Source organism: Mesoplodon densirostris, chromosome 14 (assembly GCF_025265405.1).
Source record: "Mesoplodon densirostris isolate mMesDen1 chromosome 14, mMesDen1 primary haplotype, whole genome shotgun sequence".
Lineage (NCBI taxonomy): Eukaryota > Metazoa > Chordata > Mammalia > Artiodactyla > Ziphiidae > Mesoplodon > Mesoplodon densirostris.
The window spans coordinates 88,984,585-89,010,521 of record NC_082674.1 but is presented as its reverse complement, the minus strand read 5'-3'; the positions used below and the strand labels follow the sequence as shown (position 1 = coordinate 89,010,521).

The 25,937-nt window shown below is 49.7% G+C and overlaps 1 protein-coding gene across 1 annotated transcript in view; it reads left to right on the top strand.

Annotated features, from left to right (window-relative positions):
• Positions 1-25,937, top strand: part of SLC4A5 (solute carrier family 4 member 5) — a 92,385-nt gene that overhangs the window by 50,456 nt on the left and 15,992 nt on the right. Inside the window, exons 6-18 of the mRNA XM_060117779.1 lie at positions 436-531; positions 2,922-2,977; positions 6,240-6,397; positions 6,815-6,902; positions 8,094-8,248; positions 8,622-8,816; positions 10,475-10,649; positions 12,496-12,629; positions 13,321-13,592; positions 17,733-17,791; positions 19,592-19,792; positions 23,495-23,608; positions 25,009-25,170. Coding sequence (XP_059973762.1) covers positions 436-531; positions 2,922-2,977; positions 6,240-6,397; positions 6,815-6,902; positions 8,094-8,248; positions 8,622-8,816; positions 10,475-10,649; positions 12,496-12,629; positions 13,321-13,592; positions 17,733-17,791; positions 19,592-19,792; positions 23,495-23,608; positions 25,009-25,170 — 1,865 coding nt within the window. The remainder of the gene's footprint in view (positions 1-435; positions 532-2,921; positions 2,978-6,239; positions 6,398-6,814; positions 6,903-8,093; positions 8,249-8,621; positions 8,817-10,474; positions 10,650-12,495; positions 12,630-13,320; positions 13,593-17,732; positions 17,792-19,591; positions 19,793-23,494; positions 23,609-25,008; positions 25,171-25,937) is intronic.

Below are 25,937 nucleotides of genomic sequence, written 5' to 3'. Positions count from 1 at the left end.
TCCACTTCATCCTCACACTAACCCCATGACCAGGTACTGTTCTCATCATCCCCAGTTTACAGATGAGGAGGCTGAGGCACGGAGAGGTTAAGTTACTTACCTAAGATCACATGGCCAGTAGGTTGTGGAATCAGGGGTGAACCTAGGTCACCTACAACACCTGGTGTCTACTTAATCAATTGTACATCTATTTCACTTTCAAAGGTACAAATATTTTCTCTAATCATGTTCAGACTATTCACTTGCTTAAAAAAAAATCCTGAAAAACAAGAACCAAAACCAAAACATCCTTTCTTCCTAGAAGGGGAAGAGACATGTCTTGCAGCCCAGCTTTGTTTAGGTGAAATGATTGTAAACGTGAATTGTGCTAACGGAAGAAGCTGCGCCACTCCAGCAAGTCTGCCGAAGTCAAATCTCTTCTGTCCCTCCTCCCAGATCGCAGCCCAGGCCGGAGCCCCGCGGCGGGCCCAAGCCTACACCACTCCACCGAGGACCTGAGGATGCGGCAAAGTGCAAATTACGGCCGCCTGTGTGAGTATCTTCTTTCTCCGCCACTGTGTGGCAGCTTTGTCCTGGCTGTGGCCACCCTGGAGTCAATTTTCATACTTTCATAGCAGGGGAGGTAAAGCCCAGGGTCTGTCTAGAACTCTCAGGCATCAGAAGAAATCTAACTTTCACCCTAAACCTGGGCTGCCCTCAGAGTCTAACTTACTACCGTAATTTTCTAAATAATTACTCCAAAAACTGCAGCTCTAATCAAGTCCTGTCATAATCAATACCCAATCCTGTGTGCTAGGCATTTTTAACTTAGTCTATGGCTTTATTTTCACCAAACTGATCATTAGCCCTGGTTTTGGTGAGAAGTCTTCCTAGAAACAATTAGAAGCAGGCTAAGTCCTTTGCCCCAGGACAGAGAATGTTCCCATCCCTGGATGACAGTCTTGGGCCCCAGACAATGAAATGCTGGTGGAGCTGCAGCCCCCGAGGGCTGTGACTGGGTGAGTGGAGCCTGTGAGGGGCATGTCACAGACCGGGCTTTGTCAGGCAATTCATCAGCGCTGAACAGACAGGTGAGCTGTGAGGCAAAGAAAAGAGGGAACTTGGGAAGTGAAAAGAAAAAGCAGTGTGCAGGAGTATTTTCCTTTAAACACTTTGACTAGAATGACAAGATACGAACAAGCACGTCCCAGGGCTGTGCCCCTTACCAGGCCAGAGGAATGCTTCAGGACAGTGACAGTGATGTGGCCTTTGCCACGGCAGGGGTTTGTCACGGTCTTTTCTCTCTGTTCTTAGTGACCCCAGGATGCTCTTAGTCTCCCTGGTCTTGGTTATTCCACAGAGGGATGCTGGCAGTCAGAGACGGTGACCGGCTTTGGGACGAGCTTTCTGCTCTGTTATTCACTATATATGAAGTACCAGCGCTGCTGTGGTGGGGACCTGGATAAAAGACATGAATAAGTGATGACAGCTTTGTGTGCACACCTCCCCACCCCAAGGTGGCACCTGGGAAGGCTCAAAGAGGAGGCGACAATTGCCTGAATCTTGGAGAATAAATAGAAGTTTCCCAGCAGTGTGGGGGAGGGAGAGGGTGTTCTTTAGAACGAAGGAAACAAAGAGCAGGTGAAGCGAAGGTGCTGTGAAGGGTGCCGCATATTCGGGGAAATAGGGTGATTCAGTTCACCAGGCTCTAAGGGAAAGAGGGTCCAATCAAAAGGGGCCTATGAATCCTGCAAGAGGCCCCAGCCTGTATTCTGAGGGTAATGGGGACTCCTGAGAAGTTTTATGCAGGGACATATCATGGTCAGATTTTTATTTGAGAAATAAACTAGAAGGGGCTGAACTATTGGGAGCAAGAGACGGGGGGCGTGTTCGGGCAGTGAGAGCGAGAACAGAGAGAAGGACCCCGCTGGGCTTCAGCGACTGGTGGGGAGTGGGAAATCAGGGAGAGGGAGGCGTCGAGGCTGGCTCCTGGTCCGCTCTGATTGCCAGTGGACAAGGGGGAGGAAGCCCTGGCGGCGTGGGGTCTATGGGGGGAGACATGTGATGGAAGACAACGAGTTTCGTTTCAGGTGTGTTGAGTTTGAGCTGCCAGGTCAGGCTGCACAGAGGAATCTGGAGCTCAGGACAGATCTGGACTGGAGCCCCAACCTGGGCATCCCCAGCACAAATGTGGATGGGGATGAAACAGGAGGGGATGGGACTGACCCAGGAGGACGGGGGTGAGGCCTCTGGAGGGTTTGGGTGCAAAGCAAGGCCCTGAGGAGGGGCCTTGAGGATCCTGGATGGAAATAAGAGAGGGGGGAGCCGAGGGAAAGCAGAGTCTGGAAGGGCCGGGACACCACAGACCACGGAAAGCCTGGAGGGCTCACTGCATGTGGCTGCTGGTGGGAAATGAGAGCTGAGCTTCTCCTGCCTTAACGGAGGAATAGTTCACCACTGTTCTCACCACGGGGAGCCCCACCGTCCTCCCCGCTGCCGGCCCACGTCCCCAGCCGTCTTTAAAGACTCGCGTGGGTCTCGGAGGACAGAGGTGAAACTGCTGTTTTCTCTCCAACAAGGCCGAAGCTTAGAGACGCCCGGCTCGTTACCCAGTAGTGTGTCTGTGCCCCTCCGCACCTCAGGGCTGGCACAGAGCAACGTCTTAGTCTCCGCCCCAGAAGGCAGGGCGGGGGCTGGGACCAGGGCGTAGCACACGGAGGGCTGAGAAGGAGCAGTAGAACCTGGGGCCCAGCAGTGCCTTTAAGAAAGCTGCCCCTGAAAAGAAGAAAAGAGAGAGAACGCCTGCTGAAAGGGGCTGCAGGCTGAGGGGAGGGGGGCTTGCTTTGGTCGTGAAGGTGGGAAAAGCCCGTGTAGAGACCAGGAGACAAGGGCCTGCGAGAACCCGTCTTCCCCTGATGGACCTCCTTTTCCTTTTCTCCTAGGTCACGCCCAGAGCAGAAGCATGAATGATATTTCTCTCACCCCAAATACAGACCAGGTAGGTAGTAAAGCCCCTGCACCTGGCTGCTGTGGAGGGCCAGGGCAGGAAGAAGTCTTTGGTTTCAGGGGTAGGGAGCCCCTACAGGCAAAACTCGACTCCCGTGAAAAAGCGGGAGTCCCCGGGGAAGGGTGCGGGCGGGGCTCTGGGTTGCCTTGGTGACTCAGCCCAGTCCAACACTTGGGTGCTGGCTCTGTGCCAGGCCCTGGAAGGAGCAGGGGACGGAGAAGTGTGATCAGATGAGATGCCAGCTATCCCTGACCTTGGGGTTTATTGGAGAGAGAAGACTGCCACACAGAGCTTCACCTCCTCCATGACCCGCAAACACTTTTAAGGATGAAGTGGGGGCTTGGGCTGGTAGAGAAAAGCAGTGGGGCCTCCCTGTGGGGATAATCATGATAGTGAATCCACTGGACTGCCCAATAGTGTATCTTCTCCTTGGCTAGTGCTGGATAAAGTCAGTTCTTGTCTCCCACCAGCTTGGCTGAAACCTCCTTGATGAGATCAGAATCCCGCAAACAAGTTGAGTCCAGGTTCCAAACCCACAGCCCAGGACCCCCATGACTGTGCCCCCGAGGGAAGCCCAGAGGAGGCTGCCCTCAACTCCAAATATCCACATCTCAGGGGCAGAAGGTCCCAGGGTCTCCTTGCCTGTGCCCCCAGGAGTGGGAAGGAAGGTGAGGAGGGGAACCTGAACTGTGGCACCTACTCCTCAGGAGCTTGGGTGACCTCCAGGCCTCCAAGGCAGTCCCAAGTTTGGTGGAAGGCAAAACAAGAGTATCCCCTCATGTCAGTGTCTCCAGGGCCCTTTGGTGGCCAAAATAATAAAACAACAGTAATAACGGCATCAACCAACATTGGAGGTCCACACATTGCATGCACTACGTTGTGCGGTGCGTTTTCTGTGCATCATGAAGGTACTATATCATCTTCACTCTACAGATGAGAACATAAAAGCAGTTAAATAACGTGTCTGAGTTCATGCAGCTGAAAGGTGGCATACCCGTGATTTGATCCAGGCAGTGTGACTCTAGAGCCCTTAATGTGGGAGTGACTTAGGAACGAGTATTCTGGAATATTATTTAGAGAAGAACCCCACTTTACTGTAGTCATGCGCACAGACAGGGGAGCCGTTATAAGAAAGCACTGCCTAGTAAAAGTTTTTCACAACCTAGTTTTCACTACCTAAGTGGTAAGAAGAATACTATCCACTACCTTCCCCCGGCAATGCTGCCTTTGATTTAGGGATTGGAACCCAACACCGGGCACCAGCGTCCAGCTCTCCTCACTGGTTGTGTAATGCTGCTTCTCAGTATCTGCAGCAGCACGGGCAGTTCTTTAGGTGCAACTTTCTTCACCACTCCCCATTGGCCCTGAGTTCCAGTGGGTTCCTGGTGAGCAGAGTGTGGATTCCAACAGCATCGCTGTGTGCAGTGACTCAGCAGAGCTAGACCAGAGTCCCCTGGGTTCAGGCAGTGGGATCAGCAGGACCCTGGTTAGACAAGCCCGTGGCCAGACCATCACCAAGCCAGGGTGGCCAGAACACCAGCATGGCCCATGTCTGGGATGCCACAACTCTGGCCTCCTTACTGGGGTGACGGCCTACAAGGGAGGACCAAGGAAGGCCCTGTTTTAACTCCTCTCTGCTCACGGTTACGAGCGTGTTGCATGGGCCACCCCAGAGCCTTGCTGTTTTCAAAACCTTGTTCTCCAGGGCACTCCTGCCACCCACCTGCTCCCTGCCTGATGCCCAGGGACACAGAGTTGGAGGGAGACAGTGGCTTCCCTGGTACACCCAGACCTCCATCCTGGAACCAGCTAACTGCTCCTGGGACAAAGGGACTCTCTGAGTTGTGGGGATCCTGGCCTTCCCGTTAACTTCTGCTGTTGCTTATTCTCACTGCGTTAGGCTCCTTGGGGCTCTTGCCCAGGTGGTTATGGAGAGTTTTGTGTTTTCTAAGGGATTTAACAGATTATAAGGGTGCAGCTCTTGCTCACAAGCCTTTCCCCAGCCCAGTATGTATCATGTCCCCCACGAGTCAAATCAGGAAATGGCTGTGGGCCCAAAGGGACAAGACCTGTTGGCCATGCCCATGCCCATAACTGACCCCTCTCCAGAGACAGAAGGAAACTATCTTCACTGAGCGTACGAGAAACAGACATTTCTGTGCCCACAAGAGAGACAGACTCCCATCAAGGGGGAATAGGTGGCAAAGTGGTGGCGTCCGCAGAATCTCTCTGTGCCACTTGCCTCCACCTCCTGGGCCCTTTCTTCCTTTGTTGGCCACTGTGGACTCCCACCAGCCCGGGCCTCCCCAGACGCTCCTCCCCCACCTCTCTCTATGACACTCTCTCTGTCTCTCGCCTATCCCCTTGCTGCCCAGAGGGAAAGTGATCTGAAAAACGAATGTACCCTAAGATGTTAAAGACTAAGAAGAGTGCGTATGTGACCACCCCTGGGCATTTTCATCATAAGAGAGGGCTCCGGAGGAGCCGGCCTCTTATCCATAGGATGAAAGTCATGACCGCAGAGAGTGAGGCTGCTTTGAGGCAGAGGGCTTGTCTCCAGCACGTCTCACATCGGACCCGCTCACTCTTCCTGTTTGACCTTCCTGCCCTGACTAGACACCAGTCTAGTCAATAGTCTCAGTTGGAAAGGCTCAGAAGCTACGAGTTTCCTGGGAGGTCCTCTTGGGGTGACTTGGGGGCACAGAACTCTCCCACAGGCTTGGACCCACAGGTCCAGGGGTTCCTGTCAGCCAGGAAGCTGGTGGTAAAGAAAAAACAAAGTGTGTCCACCCTGGCCATCAGGATGGTCTCATTCCTCCTATGGCCATCCAGGGTAAAGGCAAAGAGGGAGGGCTGGGCAGCTGGAGTGTAAGGGCCAAGGCTCCCATCTGCTTGAGCTGCTGCTGGGGGAAGAGATCTGATGTCCAGCAAGCCCTGACTTTCTATTCTGACCCCTCAACCCACACTTCAGCAGAACAAGGTTTTCGCTTATCAAGGAACATCTTAGGGGGTCAAGTCATTGCCTGTTCCTTCCCATCTACGAAAGGCTTAATTGGTCCCTGGGGTTAACCAACTTTGAATCTCCTCATCTGCACATTGTCGGAGAGTGTCGGCTTATTTCCTTCAGTGTCTTGAGAAACGCTGGGAGAATTTTGTAAGGTTAGGTCTCCACAGTAGTCTGAACGGGCTGAGTGAGAGCCGAAACCACTGCATGTGAGTATCATGGGTATCTTGTGTCCCCCTCACTGACCAGCGGAAAAACAAATTCATGAAGAAGATCCCCAAGGACTCAGAAGCCTCCAATGTGCTCGTGGGCGAGGTGGACTTCCTGGACCAGCCATTCATTGCCTTCGTGCGTCTCATCCAGTCAGCCATGCTGGGAGGAGTGACCGAGGTGCCTGTCCCCACCAGGTGAGAGCCATTGAAATCTGCCTACCATACCCAGCTGTCCATGCAGTCAGCTAGCAGTGCAGTGGGAGACACCCCAGTCGAAGAAGGAAAAGGAGGGAACTGTATGGGGAGGGCAGTCTGACTCAGGAAGAATTTGAGAGAATGTATTTAAAATAATCATAAACAAGAAGTAGCCAGCAGCTGGGGGAGGCGCTGCTGGGTGAGCTCTGGGATGCCAGGGCATGGCAAAGATGCTCAGGTGGGAGTGAAGAGGAATGTCTCTCCAAAGCAAATACGGGATTCAGAGGAGGGAAGGGACATGTTTCTGCCCAGTTAAAAAATTAAGAATGGATACTATTTAGGGCCAGAAAATCCTTCTCTCCACCTGCTTTTACTTTTCCTTCTCACTTTCCCCCTCCTCCTCCATCTTCTTTGCAGATTTCTGTTCATACTGCTGGGACCTCCTGGGAGAGCAAAATCCTACAACGAGATTGGCCGCGCCATTGCCACCCTCATGGTAGACGACGTAAGTGCCCCGAGGAGCGTGCACTCCGGAACGTCATGGCTCCTGCGTCAAACTCTGTGCCTGCATTCATTCACTTATCCCACAAGTCACGTTTGAGCACCTGCTGTATGCCCGACCCTGTGCAGGGGGTGGGGATTATGGGAATGAGGGAATAGTCATTGCCCTTTAGGAGCACCAATCAAGTAGGAGAGACAGACCTACAGTCCTAGAGTGAGCCGCGTGCTAACCGCCCAGGCAGTCATTGGGCCCCTCACACACGAGGGTCTTTAAAGCTAAGGATGAGCACCAGCCTAGGAGGCAGGCATTCCAGGCAAAGGGCCACGGCTTGGAGAGGGAGGGAGCTGGATGGAAGTGGTTTGATATAGGCTCAGTGTAAGAGCTTCAGGAGCAGGAGGTGACACCAGAGAGAGGAGCCACATGCTACACGGAGCCTTTAGGCGGAGCTGAGAGTTGACGCTATGTGACAGGGAGCCTAGAGGAGTTTAAACACCAGCACAAGCCAATCAGGTCTGTAAAGTCAGAAAGAACCCTCTGGAGACAGCGTGGAATGATGCAGCCTGACCCTCCAAAGATGAAGGGCTGGGATGTTAAAACAGATTTGAGGGCTTCCCTGGTGGCGCAGTGGTTGAGAGTCCGCCTGCCGATGCAGGGGACACGGGTTCGTGCCCCAGTCTGGGAAGATCCCACATGCCGCGGAGCGGCTGGGCCCGTGAGCCATGGCCGCTGAGCCTGCACGTCTGGAGCCTGTGCTCTGCAACGGGAGAGGCCACAACAGTGAGAGAACAGCGTACCGCAAAAACAAACAAACAAACAAACAAAAAACAGATTTGAAATACCTGAGCTTCTCCGACTGGGCTCTGCACAGGTTTTCTGATGAGCTCGCTCTGTGGGAAACTGCGAGCAGAAAGGTTAAGTAAGTAACTCAGGCCAGGTCAGACACCTGGAGTACAGAGACCTGGCCTTCAGGTCCAGGAAGAACTGCCTTGCCCCATGTCCCACTGTCCCCACAGTGCTAAGTTTCAACTTCCCCGTTGTCCTCATCTCAGAAACTGACAGCAAATCGGCAGCTGGAGTAACGGTTCAAAGGGACTTTCTTTGAAAGTGTACGCGGTGTGCCCCCGGGAGGTGGGTGAGGTGGGGACCGCAGCAAGAGAGCGGCCCTTTCTCTTCCTCCGCCTCTTTCCCTGCCAGCTCTTCAGCGACGTGGCCTACAAGGCCAGGAATCGGGAGGATCTGATCGCGGGGATTGATGAGTTTCTAGACGAGGTCATCGTGCTCCCCCCTGGAGAGTGGGACCCAAATATCCGAATTGAGCCACCCAAGAAGGTGACTTCTGCCGACAAGAGGTGTGTATGAATGAAGCGGGGTGGGGGGCAAGCGGGGAGCCGGCTCACAGGGAGCTTTCCGTCTGTCCGTTTCTTTTTTTGGATTTGAAAGAAAGATGTCAGCGTACGTGGGTTTATACTTTTTGCTTTCAGTCTCACTTTATTTCTCTGGGAAAAAAAATCAGAAGCAAATATGCTTAATGTGACCATCTGTAAAACCTGGGTGACCTGTGTGTGGGCGTTGCTAGATCAATCTCTGCATTTTTCTCCGTATTTTAAGATATTTGGTGATTTTAGTTGGAAAGGTAAAGGAGTTGTGAGGACAGTCCTGGAGGTGCTGATCTCTCCCTCGGACTGGGAGCCCCACTGTCCCCTGTCGCGCTTCTCCTTCCAGGAAATCCGTGTTCTCCCTGACGGAGCTAGGTCACATGAACGGCTCTGTGACGGGAGGCGGCGGAGCGGCTGCAGGCGGCGGAGGGGCTGGAGGCGGCGGCGGCGGCGGCGGCGGGGCCGGCGGAGGGAGCAGCGGGGATGATGGAGAGATGCCGACCGTGCACGAGATCGGGGAGGAGCTCATCTGGACGGGAAGGTGCCCTCTCCAGGCCCGACAGCGACACCAGTTGCCTTAGATTTCTCTTCTCCTCACCCACCACTTAGGAACCTTCTCCACCGCTGTCAGCAGCACCCACGCTTGGCCTTGGGGTCTGGCCCATGCACTCTTTTCCTCCCCAGCCCTCAAAGCCCCTCCTGGATCTGGAAGGAAAGGGGAAGCTAGTGGAGGAGCCCAGACTTTTCCCAGGACACCCTCTGTTACCTGTATTAGTTTCCTAGGGCTGCGGAAACAAAGTGTCACAGACTGGGTGGTTTAAACAATAGAAATTTCTTCTCTCGCAGTTCTAGAGTCTAGAATTCCCACATCAAGGTGTCAGCAGGGCTATCCTCCCTCTGAGATTCCGGGTGGAGTCCTTCCTTGCCTCTCTGTAGCCTCTGGTGGTGGCCAGCAGTCCTTGGTGCTCCTTGGCTTGCAGCTGCACCATTCCCATCTCTCTCTGTGTCCTCAGATGGTGTTCTTCCTGTGTTTCTGTCTTCATAGAGCATTTTCCTCTTCTTATGAGGACACCAGTCATATTGGATTAGGGCCCACGCTAATGAATTCATCTTAACTTGATTACATGTACAAAATAAGGTCACATTTACAGGTTAGAATTTTGATATATCTTTTGGGGGGATATAATTCAATCCATAAGAGTACCTTTTGAATTTTTTTAACCTTTTGTTACCTAGTCAAAAAACTTGTTTGAAAAGAGAACAATAGAAAACTTTCCTGGCTTTCGTTTCTTTGCCAGCTCTTAGAATAACTTGGGTAGATCTGAATTTAGGAAAGGACACAGCCCTGCAAAGCTCTGTGTAAGTCATAACTTTGAGAACGAGTCATGTTTTTTATGCCCTTGGCTCTCTGCCCGCCAGTGGCTCCCAACTTTACCTACTCCCCACTCCCATCCTCACCCAGGGGACATTGGCAACATTCAGAGACATTTTCGTTTGTCCCAGCTGCAGGGGAGATGCTACTGGTATCTAGTAGATAGAGACCAAGGATGCTGCTCAACATCCTCCCATGCACAGGACTGTCCTCCCCCCAACAAAGAATTATCCAGTCCAAAATGTCAACAGTACCAAGGTTGAGAAAACCTGCTCTATGCTAAGCACTGTGTTAGGGGCTATGGAGACTAGCATCCCCAGCAAACATTCTCCCTAAACCTAAAATTCCCCACTTGTTTGTTCCACAAAGCAAGGAAGCCAGTTATAAGGTTCAGAATCTGCCCTTGATGAACCTGTTATAAACCAGGATCTCTTCATCTCCTAAAGCTGGACACACCTATGTTTACCAAGCACAGGCACCCTGCAGATGATCAGGGACGTGAGGAGGACAGTCATCTCTGGACCCCAGGATTTCCATTCCCTGTGGAGTGTTAGGTCTACCCCAATACGTATTCCCATAAGGCCTTCCCTCTCCCACCCAGGCTGTCTGTGACCACCCTTCCCAGTGGAGATGGTGCCAACCACAGACTCAGTCTAATGACAGAATTCTTCCCTGGTCTTAACTGTTCTGGTGGAAAGATCCCTGTCCCCATCCACCCCTAGTCAAGTTCCCCTCCTCACTGCAGACTCTGCAGGCTCCTGTAAATAGCCCTGCCCCTGCACTGGTGCTTGTGGCGAGAAAGCAGTACCTGGGCCTGTCTTGAGCAGGGTCTTCGGTGGCCTGTGTCTGGACGTCAAGAGGAAGCTGCCTTGGTTCCCAAGTGACTTCTACGATGGCTTCCACATTCAGTCCATCTCTGCCATCCTATTCATCTACCTCGGCTGCATTACCAACGCAATCACCTTTGGTGGGCTTCTGGGGGATGCCACTGACAATTATCAGGTGTGTGTGAGCTGGGGACATGCATGCAAACCTCAGAAAAATCTGCTGCCGCCAGGTACTGGTAAGGAGCTTATTCCCATAATCCCAAAACCAAGGTTTGGGTTTGACCTACCATCCAGGTTCAGACCATCACTTTTTGTAATCCTTTACCCTTAAGAAAAATAATAATAAGCTGGCATAATTAAAAGGTCTAAAGCTAAATCATATGACTAAAGACGAAATTTAAAGATTATGTAAATAGAGCGAATGTTTAAGGGGAAATCATCTGCTTTGTTCGTTGATATTTTTCCTACTGATGCTTTAATGGATTTAATGAGCACAATTAATTGAGTGGCTAATCGTGACCTTCTTCCCATACTGTTTAAAAAAACTAACCTTAAATTCTTAGCTTGAAGTTAAGACATTTTTAGAAATGTCTACGATGACAACAACACAGGTATACCTGGGGAAAACCGTTCAGCAGAGACACTAGCCTGAGACCCAGACAAGGGTCTTCTCCACTGGGGGCCTTTGGGAGAGTATCACTGGAAAGCTCAGAGCACCAAGGTGAAGACCCATTTTCCCAGATAAATTAAGCTGAGTGCCTATCTCCAGCCCACAGCACTCTCCTGAGCAGCAGGTTCAATATCCAGCTGCCTCCTGGGCATGTCCATATAGCTGCCCTTTGGGATCCCCCAACTCAACAGGGCCAACACTGCATCCATTATCTTCCCTCCAGACCTGCTGCTCCCCCCAGCCGATGAGCGACGCCATGGTTGACCCAGATATTCACACATCATCCTTGACTCGTAAATCCCAGCTTCCCCCAGTGGCCCTCATGACACGGTCCGACTTGCCTCTCAAGCCTCATCTCCCAGAATTCCCTTTCTCAGGTTCCTGTCCTCCTCACTCATCTGCATTCTGTTTTCCATCAATCCTGATCATCTTTCAGTTCTTCAAAGACATGCTCCCTTTCAGCTCCAGCCTTTGTGAGTACTGTTGCTCTTCCCGGCACACTCTTTCTCATCCACTTACCCTATTCTCCTGGTCAATTCTCTGCTCATTTTTTGGTTCTCAGCTTCCGTGTATCTACCTCTTGGGAGGCTTTCCTGACCAACCCTTCACTCTTACTGTGTGCTCCTCCCTTATCCCAGCTTATCATATTTCTTGCCAGTGGTTCTTAACAAGAGATGATTTTGACCCCTAGGAGACATAGGGTAGCATCTAGAGACAGTTTGGGTTTTTATAACTGGGAGGTGAAGTGCTACTGAGATGCTAATAAACATCCTACAATGCACAGGATAGCCCCCTAGAACAAAGAATTATCTAGCCTGAAATGTCAGTAGTGCTGAGGTTAAGAGACTCTGCTGTATGGAAATCGCCTAGTTTCTTGTGTGTATCTCCCACTAGAATGAAGATGCACTATCTTGTTCGTTCATGGGTCCTCAATGTCTAGCACAATGCCTGATACACAGTAGGCCCTTAATAGATTTTTGAATGAATGAATGAATGAATGGTCTGACCTCTAAAAGCACCTACTAGATCTTTGAATGAATAAATGGCTGGGTGGATGAATGGACTGTCCTCTGGGAGTAGAATGGGCACAGAAACAAGCACGACCATTGGCAGCCCTGTTTTCTAGGCCCTAGGGTGCCAAAAGGAAGTCACATGGGACCTAGAATTAGAGAGTGATGCTTGGCAATTGTGAGAGGTTGTGGAGTCAGAGACAGGGAGCAGAATTTGAGGAGGAGAGGACCTGGGATAAAGGACAAGCATTGCGGCCCTCGCTGAGATAACTGGGTTCTAACCGGTCAGAGAGGCCCCTTTCTCACACCTCTACTGAGCCTCACGCCCCTCATGCCCCCAGGGAGTGATGGAGAGTTTCCTGGGCACTGCCATGGCTGGTTCCTTGTTCTGCCTCTTCTCGGGACAGCCTCTCATCATCCTCAGCAGCACAGGGCCCATCCTCATCTTCGAGAAGCTCCTCTTCGACTTCAGCAAGTAGGTGCACCTGGTGGCCCTCAGTGCCTGCTCTCACACTTGGGACCGTATGCCAAGGTCGGGGTAGGGGATGAGCCCCAAGGGGGAGGGGAGGGGAGAAGGTACCAAAGCTGTCTTTACCTGTAGGAGGCACTGCCAAGTGGTCCCTCCTGACTCCCTCCGATAGCTGCCTTTAAGCCACCTTAGTGCATATTAGCACAGCCCATGGGGAGAAATCCAGGCAAGACAAGAGGACAGAATTCACACTGCTCTGCTCATGAGCAATTATGACTTGAAAGTCCATGCAGTGTATAAAAAATTTCAAGCTGGAGGCCAGAAGGCTATACCCTGACTCACGCAGCTCTGGGCTCAGTTGCCTCACCTACAACATGAGCCCATTTCTAAGGTCTGCTCCAGGTGCGTCATCCTGAAATTCCCTGTTTTTCATTCACTCTGGTGTTTGTTACCAAATGTGTAAGAACTGAAGTGTGTGAGCACCTTTCTGCCACCCCCTGGGAGCCTTTCCCGGAATTCTCAAAGACCAGACAACCCCACCCGGGAACTGTCCCCATCCATCCCCAGTCCTCTTGTACTTCCTAGGAGGGCATCTGTGCCACAGGAGGGGCAGATGAGGCACCCAGGGTGGGTCTGGGGAGTCAAGCACAGCCAAGAGCCTTGGGCTGGGGGCCCTTCGATTCCCTCTGCTTTCCAGAGGCAATGGCCTGGACTACATGGAGTTCCGCCTCTGGATTGGCCTACACTCAGCTGTCCAGTGCCTTATCCTGGTGGCCACAGATGCCAGCTTTATCATCAAGTATATCACCCGCTTCACTGAGGAGGGCTTCTCCACCCTCATCAGTTTCATCTTCATCTATGATGCCATTAAGAAGATGATTGGTGCCTTCAAGTACTACCCCATCAACATGAACTTTAAGCCTGACTCTATCACCGTCTACAAATGCGAGTGCGTCGCCCCCGACACAGGTGACCGGTAAACCCAGAGGTGCCCTAGGCCCCCACCCACTACCCACTCCCCTCTAATACCCACTCCCCCTCTGCCTCTCCCCTCCACCCCGTTGTCTACTCAAATGCAGGAGCATGAGCCTGCTTGGGAGGGGCTGTTCAGCCAAGGACTTTCTGTCCCAAAGGAGCAAATACAGGGTCTTAAACCAGTTTTTGGAAGGAAATCAAGGGGACAGGAACTCTAATGAGGATCACAATACCAGAGCCCAGGGTCATAGTCAGGAGGGAGCAGTGATAGTGATACCCCAGGAAGGGAAGAAGGCATGCTTGGCCTCAGTGTGGAGTAATGTGGAGGCCACATCCGTCAGAAATGCTACTCAGGCCGGAGGCCTGCTCTAGGCCAGAGGTCGACCTGATGGAGCCTAAAGCCCCTCCCAGCTCCATGAGCACGTGACACCCTGAGTTCTCCCTGACACGTCACTACCAGTGTGTTCACACCAGAGGGATGGGCATCCCTACAGACGGGGACATGTCCAGGGTGGAGGAGGGCCTGGCCACTATGTCATGAAAGAATGGGTGGAGAACCTGGGGTTATCCAGGCTTTTAGAGAGGCATGAGAGAAAGTCTGCCATGACACGGAGGGGCCGGATCCACCCTGTGTAGCTATAAGATGCAGAAGGAGGGCTGAAGAACAAAATCTCCAGGAGCCAAACGCTGGCTGAATTCAAGGTGTATCTTAACAGTGGCGGAAGCCACCACCGAGAGGTATTGGCCCCCTCGGGTGGTAGCAAGCTCCTTGGACGCTACCTGGATATCCATCTGCCAGAGGTATGGTAAAAAGGATCCCTGTGCTGGGTGGGAGGCTGAATCAACCGACTGGTCAACCCATTCCTGTGAAGTCCCTTTCTGACCAAAAAAGTGTCATCTGTAAAGTCAGGACTTTCCTTAGCTGAACCACTGGCCTCTTTTGCAGTCAGAATCATGCCCCTAAGAGCTTTCAGTGGGACATGCTCAGAGTGCCCAGGATGCTATAGAGCAGAGGCTAGAGAGCCATCCACATACCTCTTAGCACCACCAGGCTGCACTCACAGAGAAAACTGAGGTCCAGAGACACCCAAGGTCACACCAAAGGTCAGTTTCCCTAGGGGATATCAATGCTGGCCCTTCCAGTCTCATGGAACGCTTGTGAGGTTTTCATATCTATACTCAGATTCAGTGGGCATTTCACATAAGTAATTACCACGTTGTTCAGTATCTTAATGCATACAACTGATAAAAAATATTGATAAGTCAACCAAAAATATTTGTTGCACAATTATTGTGCACTCTACTTTAGACTAGGCCTTGTAAAGATAAAGTTGTTCTGACATCAGGGAACATAGTTTTGGTTGTACCCTCTCACCCTCTGTCACTGCTCTGAATTTGTAAAGATGTCGAGACAATTTTTTTCTCTTCTTTTTTTTCCTATAATTCATTTTGAGTTATTTCATTAAAACGCAGCAGTAGGTGAAGCTGTCTGTTGTCCTGAGCCAGGGCATGTTGCTTGCCCAGGGGAGTGAGGAGATCCTACCTGCAGGCTTTCGTCATCACACTGTAGAGCAAATCCCATCTCTGTGGACTAAGCCCCATCAGGGCACTTTTGTTTTCTGCTCACACCCTCTGGACTACAGATCCATTGCACTGAACACAAATGTTCCCACAAACATGGCTTTTGGAAGTACACATCCTTAATTTCTTTCAGAAATGGTCCAAATTCTAGGGTCATATGTGGAACTTTGGCCATTCTGGGAATCATCTGTCCACAGGAGAAACCAAACATAGGGGTTCCCTAGGAATAGGGCACATCAGGTAGGAGTTGAGGACTGTAATAGGGTCCGCCTACCTCCAAACAGTGTCCCCGCTGGCCTTGCCCAGGTGCCTCATGTCACCTCATTCTTGTGGGTCATGCTATTGCCATGATTCTCAAAGTTGGTCCCTGGAAGCAGCATCAGAATTATCTGGGAACTTGTTAGAAATTCAAATTCTCAGGCCCCACCCCAGACCTGCTGAATCAGAAACTCTGGGATAGAGCCAGCTGTATATTAACAAGCCTTCTGGGTGATCCTCATGTATGCTTAAGTTTGAGAACTACTGCTCTATTAAACTGAGTCATTATTAGCAACTAGCCATCGTGAGATTAGGTTTTCAGTTTCTTCATGGAGAGTAAAGGAACTGGAAACAGGACAAGTTAGTTTTGATTAGGAGAATATGAAAGGGAAAATTCTAGATGTTTAGGAGACTGGGGAGGGGGGAGCTGACTAGGAGGGTTTCTTTCCCAGTCCATGGGCCACTCGTTTACTAGCTGTTCCATAATCCTAGTGTTACTGCAAAACCCAGTTTGACTGTGTGGCACACTGTCACTCTTTGTCACTCTGTATCAGTCAGAGCTCGTTTCGGGGCACGCTTTTCAATCTAATCTTGTTTCCATGGTAACTGATCTGTATTCTGTTTACGGATGCTGCACACACTGACGTGGCTGCTTTCAACCCCAAGTGAGTACCACTTTGTAAACACTAGAGTTTAAAGATATTTGATACTTGGACCCTTTCTAGGATTTTCCATGTTACGGTTCTTCCTTCTTCATCTCAAAGTGGCTTTCAGATAAACCTCACAAAGTTCTCGATATAAAAGAATGGCAAAGCCTAAGCAGAAGACATCAAAAGAATGTCTGATCTGACAACCTTGGGCAATGGAAGCGCGTCTACACTCACCAGGCTCGAGTGTTAGCTGGAGGTCCTGTAGCATTTGCGAGGGGACCCCTGCGTCAGCCTTCCTGCTCACCTTCCCTGCTCCATTGTTAACTGTGTATCACGTTCTTTTGGTCAGTAGTGTGAGGAAAAGCAGCAGATGTCCCTGACTTCTCTTAAGTGAAGCGTTCTTCAGAATAATTGTAACAAAACTCTGGGTTTGTAGAACTTCTCAGAATATTCTGCGCTAGGTCAAGACTGAATTCCTTAGCCACTCCCAGCCCCAACTGCCCCAGAAGTAGGCAACATAGAAGGGCCCTGTGATCACATCCACCCCATGACAGTTTGTGAGAGGTTGAAGGAAGCTTCGGGAATAACCTCTTATTCCCTCTGGGTCCTTAGCAGGAGCTAAATGGGGTTTACAATGCATTTAGAGTATTGCTAGCAAACTGGCCGAGCCTCCTCCCTCCCTCCTTAAATCAGCTGCAGAGGAATTGCTGAGTCAGTCTTCCCTTGGAGGATGAAGGCGAGGAGAACCTGGCCCCTCTCCTCTATGCATGCGGTGCAGGAGCAAGAGAGAGGGTGACCTCCAAAGCTGCCTCTTTAATAAACGGCTGCATCCCTCAAGGAGGGTCTTACAGCTCCTCTCAACTCATCCCATGGCCCCCGAAGGGAACCCTCCTCTGCTGCACTTAGGGACACTGAGGCTGGGGCAGGGGATTGTGGATGAGGGATGCAGAGCCAACAGCTGAGAGCAGCACCTCCGGGGTCCTGAAAAAAAAAAAAATATGGACAAGGCAGGAGGGAAAGGAAGTGTGTGTGGAGGGGGGCAGGGCAGGGAAGGAAGCTCGTCGTGTAGAGCCGGGAGGTGTGCAGGCTCTGGGCCAGCCTGCCTGGGATGGATAACGGCTCCTCCAAGAGTGAGTTGCGTGACCTTGGGCAATGGGCAGGTTACTTAGTCTCTCTGGGCCTCAGTGACCTCATCTTTAAAATGTGGAGATTTCTTGGAGATTTAGGAACTCAGCAAGATGACGTATGTAACGGTTTGGCACAGTGCGGGGCAAAGCGTAAGTTCTTTGGAAATGTCAAGTCTAAGAGCACAGACGTTGGTCAAGTGGGTGGTGGGGATGCACAAGGCACAGTATTTACCCACTTGTGTTAGCATCTTGTCTTGGCAGCAGTTTTTAAAGCCAGCCCTTCCATGTCAGACAGGAGCTATCCTAACCCGGCCCAGCTAGACTGTCGGAGCTGTGGCCCAGGCTCCCTCCCACCACCCTGCCCTCCCTGAGCAAAGTGAGGAGAGTGAAGGGTGCAGCTCCCAGTCCTCATCTCTAAGGAACTGGAAGGAAATGGGAAAGAGCGGGGCCTGGGGTGGGGTGCAGGATCCCCACCCAGCAGTTGCTGACCCTTCCCCATGCCCTGTGCTCATCCACAGCGAATACAACCGCATTCAATGCTTCAGCCACGTCGCCACCAAACACCAACACTTCTCTGGTAAGTCCTTTCTTCATGTCAGACATTCAAGGGCTTATGTTTGTGGGGAGATTGAGAAGATTTGGGAAACTTAGACCAGACTTGCAGAGATTAACCCTGCTGCACACCCACACCAGGGTCACCCGCAGAGCTGTGAAAATGAATATTTTTATTTTAAGTATATACTGTCAAAATCCTATTTTGTCTCATTTTATGAAATCCTTGCGCACAAACCTCCCCCTCCTCCCTCCCTCACACACACACACACACACACACACACACACACACACACACACGACGGGGGGTGGGGGTGAGGGTTGAGGTGAGGGCTGTGCAAGGCTGTAAATGTTCCCGCCCATCTTTCTACCTCCTTCCCTGCCTTTCTACCGAGGACTCCCAGTTCCTAACTAACAATGCTACCCTCCAGCCCCAGAAAGCTTATTAATGCTCCCTGCTCTCTGAATCTGATCTGTCCTTTGCACTCATGTGTCTCCGAGGGCCCCAGGTCTGGTCTGCCTTTCCCAATAATGATGAGCGGTGGCCGTCAGGAGAAGACCCCTAGCCTAAGTGGCACTAACAGTGGGAAGTAGAGAACCAGGAAAAGGGTAGCACCTGGTCGGTGCTGGGAGGAGACTCTGGACTTTTAGCGTCCCCAAGCTTGCCCCTTAAGTTACCCCTGCACAGGCAGCGGACTGCTCAATGGCAATTTAACCTAAGGTTTTCTCAAATATCTGATTTTGAGGGAGGAAAACTGGAATCAGTCAGTGCCTATGTGTGAATACTTACTATGTGTAAGGCGCTGTGTGCGGGTGATATGATGGTTCGAAAAACATCTAAGAAACGAATGTGGTCCTTGCCCTCCAGCCTGCTTGTAATATGCATGTGGAGATTAACCTGAAAAAGCAACGGGCAGCACAAGTAGAGCCTGCCAGCTCAGATTCAAAGGGGGATCACCTTTGGATGGGAGGAGTGCTGGTGTCACATCACAAAGGAGTGTGGGCACAGGGAGCCGTGATCCACGGGGGACCGTTATTATATCAAACCACCACACTTCTCTTAATACAAACATACATTGTGGCTAGCTGCAAACATCTGTTCACTTCATTAGGTAGGTTCCTGAATATTTGCACATTTATTTTTCAAAATATAAATTAAATTTTATTATACATCACTCTCCTTCTATTACACTTAGAAACATAGATATTAATATACACGTGTGAATATAGATATATGAGTATATGTACCTATACATACTTAGGAACATAAATAAGAATATATATAGGAATGTGTATTTTATATATATATATATAAATTGTTTTGTGTGCCCTGGATTTTAGGCATCTGGGATACCAAAGGTCAAGTGACGGAAGTGATTAACCCAAGAGAGGTCTGACAAGGGCGGGGTGTGAGCCCTTTCCTTCTTCTATGCACACAAAATGTGTGCGCATAGAAGAAGGAGAGGAGACGATAAACGTGACCCACTCCAGGAAGGAGCTGTGGGCAGGACCCACGGTTGACTGACTGAGATGGGAGCCAGTCCTGCACTTTTCCTCCTCATGCACAAAGCAGTCCATCCTAGAACTCAATGAAGAAACACATGTCAGCTCCTAACCTTCCCAGGGAACCTCCTGCTTGTCATTCCTTGAAACAGCCTGTCCCCGGGATCATCACTCTGTTGCTGGGCCCTGTCATGGGGCAGGAGGGCTGGGGCCCCTTGGAGGGTGGGAAGGGTGCGTGGTCTGCCTGGAAACTGCAGTGGGGAGGAAACAGCTGACCTCCCAGGAAGGCCCTGACTATTTCTCTCCTGTCTTGGTCTCCAAGTACAATCCCCTTAACCTCACAGCGTTGGACTGGTCCCTGCTGAGCAAAAAGGAGTGTTTGAACTATGGTGGGCGCCTACTTGGGAATTCCTGCCAGTTCATCCCAGACTTGGCACTCATGTCCTTCATCCTTTTCTTCGGGACATACTCCATGACCCTGACCCTGAAGAAGTTCAAATTCAGCCGCTATTTCCCTACCAAGGTAACTTCACCCTACAGTCAGACAGTTCACATGGAAGCCACCACTGAGTCCCTGAGAGGGTTCTGGTCCAACTGATGGAATGGACACCACATCAGCACTTGCTCACTGAGGTTTTTTCAAGTTAAGAGCACAGACTTTGGATCAGAGAGAACTGGGTTCCCTTGTTGTCAAGCCCCATGACAACACTTGATATTGTCAGACTTTTATCTTTAGCCTAGTAGTATATTGTGGGTTTTTTCCATTTATTTCCCCAATGACTAATGAAGTTGAAAATTTTATCATGTGTTTAATGGATATGACCACTGACTTTCTTTTTTTTTTTATACTGAGTTGTAATTTTAAAAGAAGTGACTTATAAAGAAGTCACTGTTATTTTTTTTTAAAGATCTTTATTGGAGTATAATTGCTTTACAATGGTGTGTTAGTTTCTGCTTTATAACAAAGTGAATCAGCTATACATATACATATGTCCCCATATCTCTTCCCTCTTGTGTCTCCCTCCCTCCTACCCTCCCTCTCCCACCCCTCTAGGTGGTCACAACGCACTGAGATGATCTCCCTGTGCTAGGCGTCTGCTTCCCACTAGCTAGCTATTTTACATTTGGTAGCGTATATATGTCCAAGCCACTCTCTCACTTTGTCCCAGCTTACCCTTCCCCCTCCTCGTGTCCTCAAGTCCATTCTCTAGTAAGTCTGCATCTTTATTCCTGTCCTGCCCCTAGGTTCTTCATGACCATTTCTTTTTTTTATATATATATTCCATATATATGTGTTAGCATACAGTATTTGTTTTTCTCTTTCTGACTGACTTCACTCTGTATGAGAGACTCTAGATGACCATTGACTTTCTTCTTGTAAGAGCCTGTTTAAATCTCTTGCACATTTTCATCCAGGTTGTCTTTTTCTTTCCAGTTTGCAACTCTTTATATATTCTGGATAGAAACATTTTTGTGATCATATGTGTTGCAAATATCTTCTGCTCTATGACTAACCTTTTTACTTTCTTTTTTTTTTTTTTTTTCCTTTTTTGCGGTATGCGGGCCTCTCACTGTTGTGGCCTCCCCCGTCGCGGAGCACAGGCTCCGGACGCGCAGGCTCCGGACGCGCAGGCTCAGCGGCCATGGCTCACGGGCCCAGCCGCTCCGCGGCATATGGGATCCTCCCAGACCGGGGCACGAACCCGTATCCCCTGCATCGGCAGGCGGACTCTCAACCACTTGCGCCACCAGGGAGGCCCTTACTTTCTTAATGGTATCTTTTGATTAATAGAAATTCTTAGCTTCACTGTAATCAAATATATCCAATTTTTCCTCAAGGAAAATATTGGATAGAAGATATTCTCCTATGGTATCTTCTAAAAGCTTCATTGTTTTTCCTTTCATGTTAAATCTATAATCTACCAGAATTTCTTTTGACATATAGTGTGAGAGAGTGTTTGTTTTTTATTTAGATAGCCAATTGTTCCAGCACTTTAAAATTTTATTTTATTTTTACAAACTAAAGAGGAAATTTTATTTACTTAGGTAACATTGGTTTATAACATTATATAAGTTTCATGTGTACATTATGTTTATACTTCTTTTTTTTTACATCTTTATTGGAGTATAATTGCTTTACAATGCTGTGTTAATTTCTGCTGTACAACAAAGTGAATCAGCTATATGCATACATATATCCCCTCCCTCTTGAGCCTCCCACCCACCCTCCCTATCCTACCGTCTAGGTCGTCACAAAGCACTGAGGTGATCTTCCTGCCAGCACTACATTTTTCTAAAAAGACCATCCTTTTCCCACTACTCTACAGTGCTTCCCTTGCCATATATAAAATGTTCACATGTGGTGGGATCTGTTTCAAGGTTCTTTATTCTGTTTAACTGATTTATTCGTATGCCAATATCACAGTCTTCATTTCTAAAACCGATAATGTCTGTATATCTTACAGACCAAACATTCCCTCTTTGTCCTTCTTTTTCAATAATGCCTTGGCCCTTTGCATTTCCACATAAATTTTAGAATCTTAAATTTCACCAAAATAAAAACTTATTGGAATTTTGATAGAATTATATTGACTCTAAATGTCAATTTGGGGAGACAATTCTGAGTCTTCTAATCCTTGAATATGGTATACCTTGCCATTTATTAAGGTCTTTTATTTATTTATTTTATTTATTTATCTTTGGCTGCGTTGTGCCTTCATTGCTGCACATGACTTTCTCTAGTTGTGGCGAGCGGGAGCTACTCTTTGTTGCGGTGCGAGGGCTTCTCATTGCGGTGGCTTCTCTTGTTGTGGAGCATGGGCTCTAGGTGCGCGGGCTTCAGTATTTGTGGTGCACGGGCTCAGTAGTCATGGCTCGTGGGCTCTAGAGTGCAGGCTCAGTAATTGTGGCGCACGGGCTTAGTTGCTCCACAGCCATGTGGGATCTTCCTGAACCAGGGCTCGAACCCGTGTCCCCTGCATTGGCAGGTGAGTTCTTTTTTTTTTTTTTTTTTTTTTTTTGTGGTACGTGGGCCTCTCACTGTCGTGACCTCTCCTGTTGTGGAGCACAGGCTCCGGATGCGCAGGCTCAGCGGCCATGGCTCACGGGCCCAGCCGCTCCGCGGCATGTGGGATCTTCCCGGACCGGGGCATGAGCCCGTGTCTCCTGCATCGGCAGGCAGACTCTCAACCACTGCGCCACCAGGGAAGCCCGGCAGGTGAGTTCTTAACCACTGTGCCACCAGGGAAGTTCCTATTAAGGTCTTTTTTTTCTCTCTCTCCATAATATTTTGTAGGTTTTGATCTTGAGGTCTTGCACATTTTTTATTAGATTTATTCCTAGGTACTTGATTTTTTTTTTACCTATTGTAAATGCTAACTGCTATTTTAATTTCATTTTCTAACTGTTCTGTGGCTAGAATAAATCATTTATTAATCAAAACAGCACTTGCATATGTGAGCAACAGTTATGAAATGAGGAGGGGCACTGAGAAGATTTTTAGCAATGCTCTTCTAACAGAAACCCCATGAGCACTCTTCTAAAGCCATCTTAAATAAATTTTCTACTACTACTACTACCAATAATAATAATGATGATGATGAAAAATATCTTTGATATGAAAATTGAATTTTTGCCAATACTTTGTAAAGACTAAATAAAAGACTTTTGGGGAAGATTTACAAAATACAAACTGAGCAAAAAATAGTTCACCTGCAACACGGATGCCTCCTCAAGACAAATTCCCTCCCTTCCTTCCAACTTCCAACCAGATCATTTCCTTAAGTTGCCTTTTATATAAAAATTCCAGAGCAGTGACTGCATCTGAGAATATCTATTGCCTGAAGGATGAAATAAAATTCATGTTAGTGTCATATTCTTTTATCACCACCTTTTTTCCCCCTCAAATTAATACTTACAAAGTGCCATGTTGCCACCTGGAATTTAGTGTTGCAGAGAAGAATGAGATCATACCATTTCACAGCCATCACTTTGGTAAAAACACAAAGGTCTTGGAAAACCAAGTATTGGAAATGAAAAGTGATGGGTGGGAGTGTCACCAGGTTCACCCAACTTAGAGAGTGACTAGCACTCGCTGAGACAGCTGAAGATGGGTCTTCTGCCTCTGGAGCTCAAGCTCTCAGCAGCTCTCCTCTTCACTACTGGAGGACGGGGTCTGCCTGGAGTGGGCAGGAGCTTCTCTGACTTGCTCATCTCTTTTCTGCAGGTTCGGGCCCTAGTAGCTGACTTTTCCATCATTTTCTCCATCCTGCTGTTCTGTGGAATTGATGCCTGTTTTGGCCTGGCAACCCCCAAGCTGCTCGTGCCCAGCGTCATCAAGGTTTGCCCAGGGCCCCTGCTCTGTGCATTCTCTCCTCCTGCCCACCAGCTGCAGATCCTTTCCCCTCTATGCTGATCAAATTTTTATGTGTTCAGCCAAATGACCACGTGGGTTCTCTGTATGCTCCACCCTTCCCACACGGCCTGCTAGGGGCGGTCCTTTAAGACAGTGGTTTCCTCAAACCACATATATCCACGATGAACTCCTGCTGTGTAGCCACAGGATGGGGAAGGTGCTGGAATCTACTCTCCAGCCCAGCTGAAGCCCCTTGATTTCCACTTACAGGTTTACAATTCCCTCACTCATGGCAGTCTACAAGTTGGGCCATCTTCTGAAAATGATCCTTTAAAACAGTGATCCTTGGGAGTTCCCTGGTGGCCTAGTGGTTAGGATTCTGGGCGTTCACTGTCATGGTTCATTCCCTGGTCGGGGAACTGAGATCCCGCAAGCCACGTGGCGAGGCCAAAAACAAAAAACAGCAACAAAAAAACCAAAACAGTGATCCTCAAAGTGTGGTCCCCAGACTAGCATCTCGCCCTCATCTGGGAACTTGTTAGAAATGCCAATTATCAGCCCTACTCGAAACCCATGGAATCAGAAAGTCTGGGAGTGGGGTTCAGGGCTTTGAACTTGACAAGCCCTCCAGGAGATTCTGGGGCCTGCTTAAGTTTGGGAGCCACTGCTTCAGAATTTCCCATTAGTCTAGAGTTGGTGCCATTTGCTTGTAGCTCCGCTTGAGCCCAGCTCCCTCACAAGGAGCTCCACCCGTCTAAACTGGACTGGGAGGTACAGGTTCTAGAATTGACCCTCCCTGCCTTTGAGGGCTTGACCTTTGCAATATTATTTCAGCTTAAACATCTCATAAAACTCATGTTGGCCTTGAAATTTAAAGTACTTCTTTCTCTGAAGTGAACAAAAGATAAACTTCAGCCCAGCTCCTGCACAGATAATCCTTTATTCTTAATACGCAAGTCTAAATTAATGTTCGGTGTTTTGCAGACAATTCTATGACCTCCCCAGACAGATGACTCAGAGAAGAGGCAGAAAGCATCAGGCACTGGGCCCATCATTTTCTTTTTTCTTGCTGTTGGGCCACATTTCCATTTCTTGTTAACATCTTTTGCAGTTAGTGACCACAAGCTCTCTACCAATGCCCCCTGACTCGGCACCTCCCTGTTTCCCAAACCATCTCCTTTGTTCTGTAGACACCACGCCCTTCCCAAGTCTGTGCCTCCGGGGTCTCTTTAAAGTTGCAGGTGCCTAATGTCTTTAAGGGATAAGATTGCACTTGAAAAGTACCCCAGGTGTGGGAATAGTGGGAAGTGTGGGAGAGCGGGCTAGACAACAAGTGCACCCGGACAAGGGAGAGAGAAAAGGGCCTTCTCCTTTGCTCTGCTCAGCCCACGCGGCCTGACCGAGGCTGGTTCGTGGCCCCCTTTGGGAAGAACCCGTGGTGGGTGTACCTGGTAAGCATCCTGCCCGCCCTGCTGGTGACCATCCTGATCTTCATGGACCAGCAGATCACGGCCGTCATAGTCAACCGGAAGGAGAACAAGCTGAGGGTAAGGCTGGTGCTAGGAGGAGGGGCACAATCTCTTTCTTTCCACAGAGTCAGAAGGAAGGAAGGAGGGAGGAGGTGCTTCTTTCAAAATGTTGGGCCATTTGTGAAGCAAAATATGAGGGCAGAAGACTGGAGTTCCGGGGCTGGGGAGAATGTGACCTCCAGATGTGGGTAAGGCCAGAAGGGCCAGCGGGGAGGCTCCGAGGACGAGGACCAAGCCCAGGATGGGCCACTGGGCACGGCGCCTTCCTTCTCCCAAAGTGACCCGCCTGCTCTATCTCCTGACAGTGAACTTGGGAGTCTGAACAGATCCTAACAAGGGGATTTTGACCCGTTACCATAAGGCAGAGGAGCATCTGTAGCCTTCCTGGCCCTGCCAACTGTCCTCCCTGCCTCTGAGTCTGAGGAGACTCAGACTACTCTCTCCCCCATCCCAACCTGGGTCACTCTCGGCCTGGTCTAGGCCTGCCCCACCTGGGACCCCTCATTAGGGAATTATAGAGATACTGGGCTGCTGGGTAGGAGACCTTCTTCCCAAGGACCCAAACCCAGGGCCTCTCCAAGCCTGAACACCCCTCTCCTCCCTTACCTGCATCAGTTCCCTGGTTCACCAAACCCTGGGGTTGGTGAGGCTTGACCACCTCAGGGTGGCAGTCCTCTCCAGGTGCTGTATAGAAGCCCACGGGGAGCCCTCAAAACATGTTCCACAAAATGGCTGCCTTGGGAGAGTTCCGTCTCCCCCACCCAACCCCAACAGGTGGCTGGGAA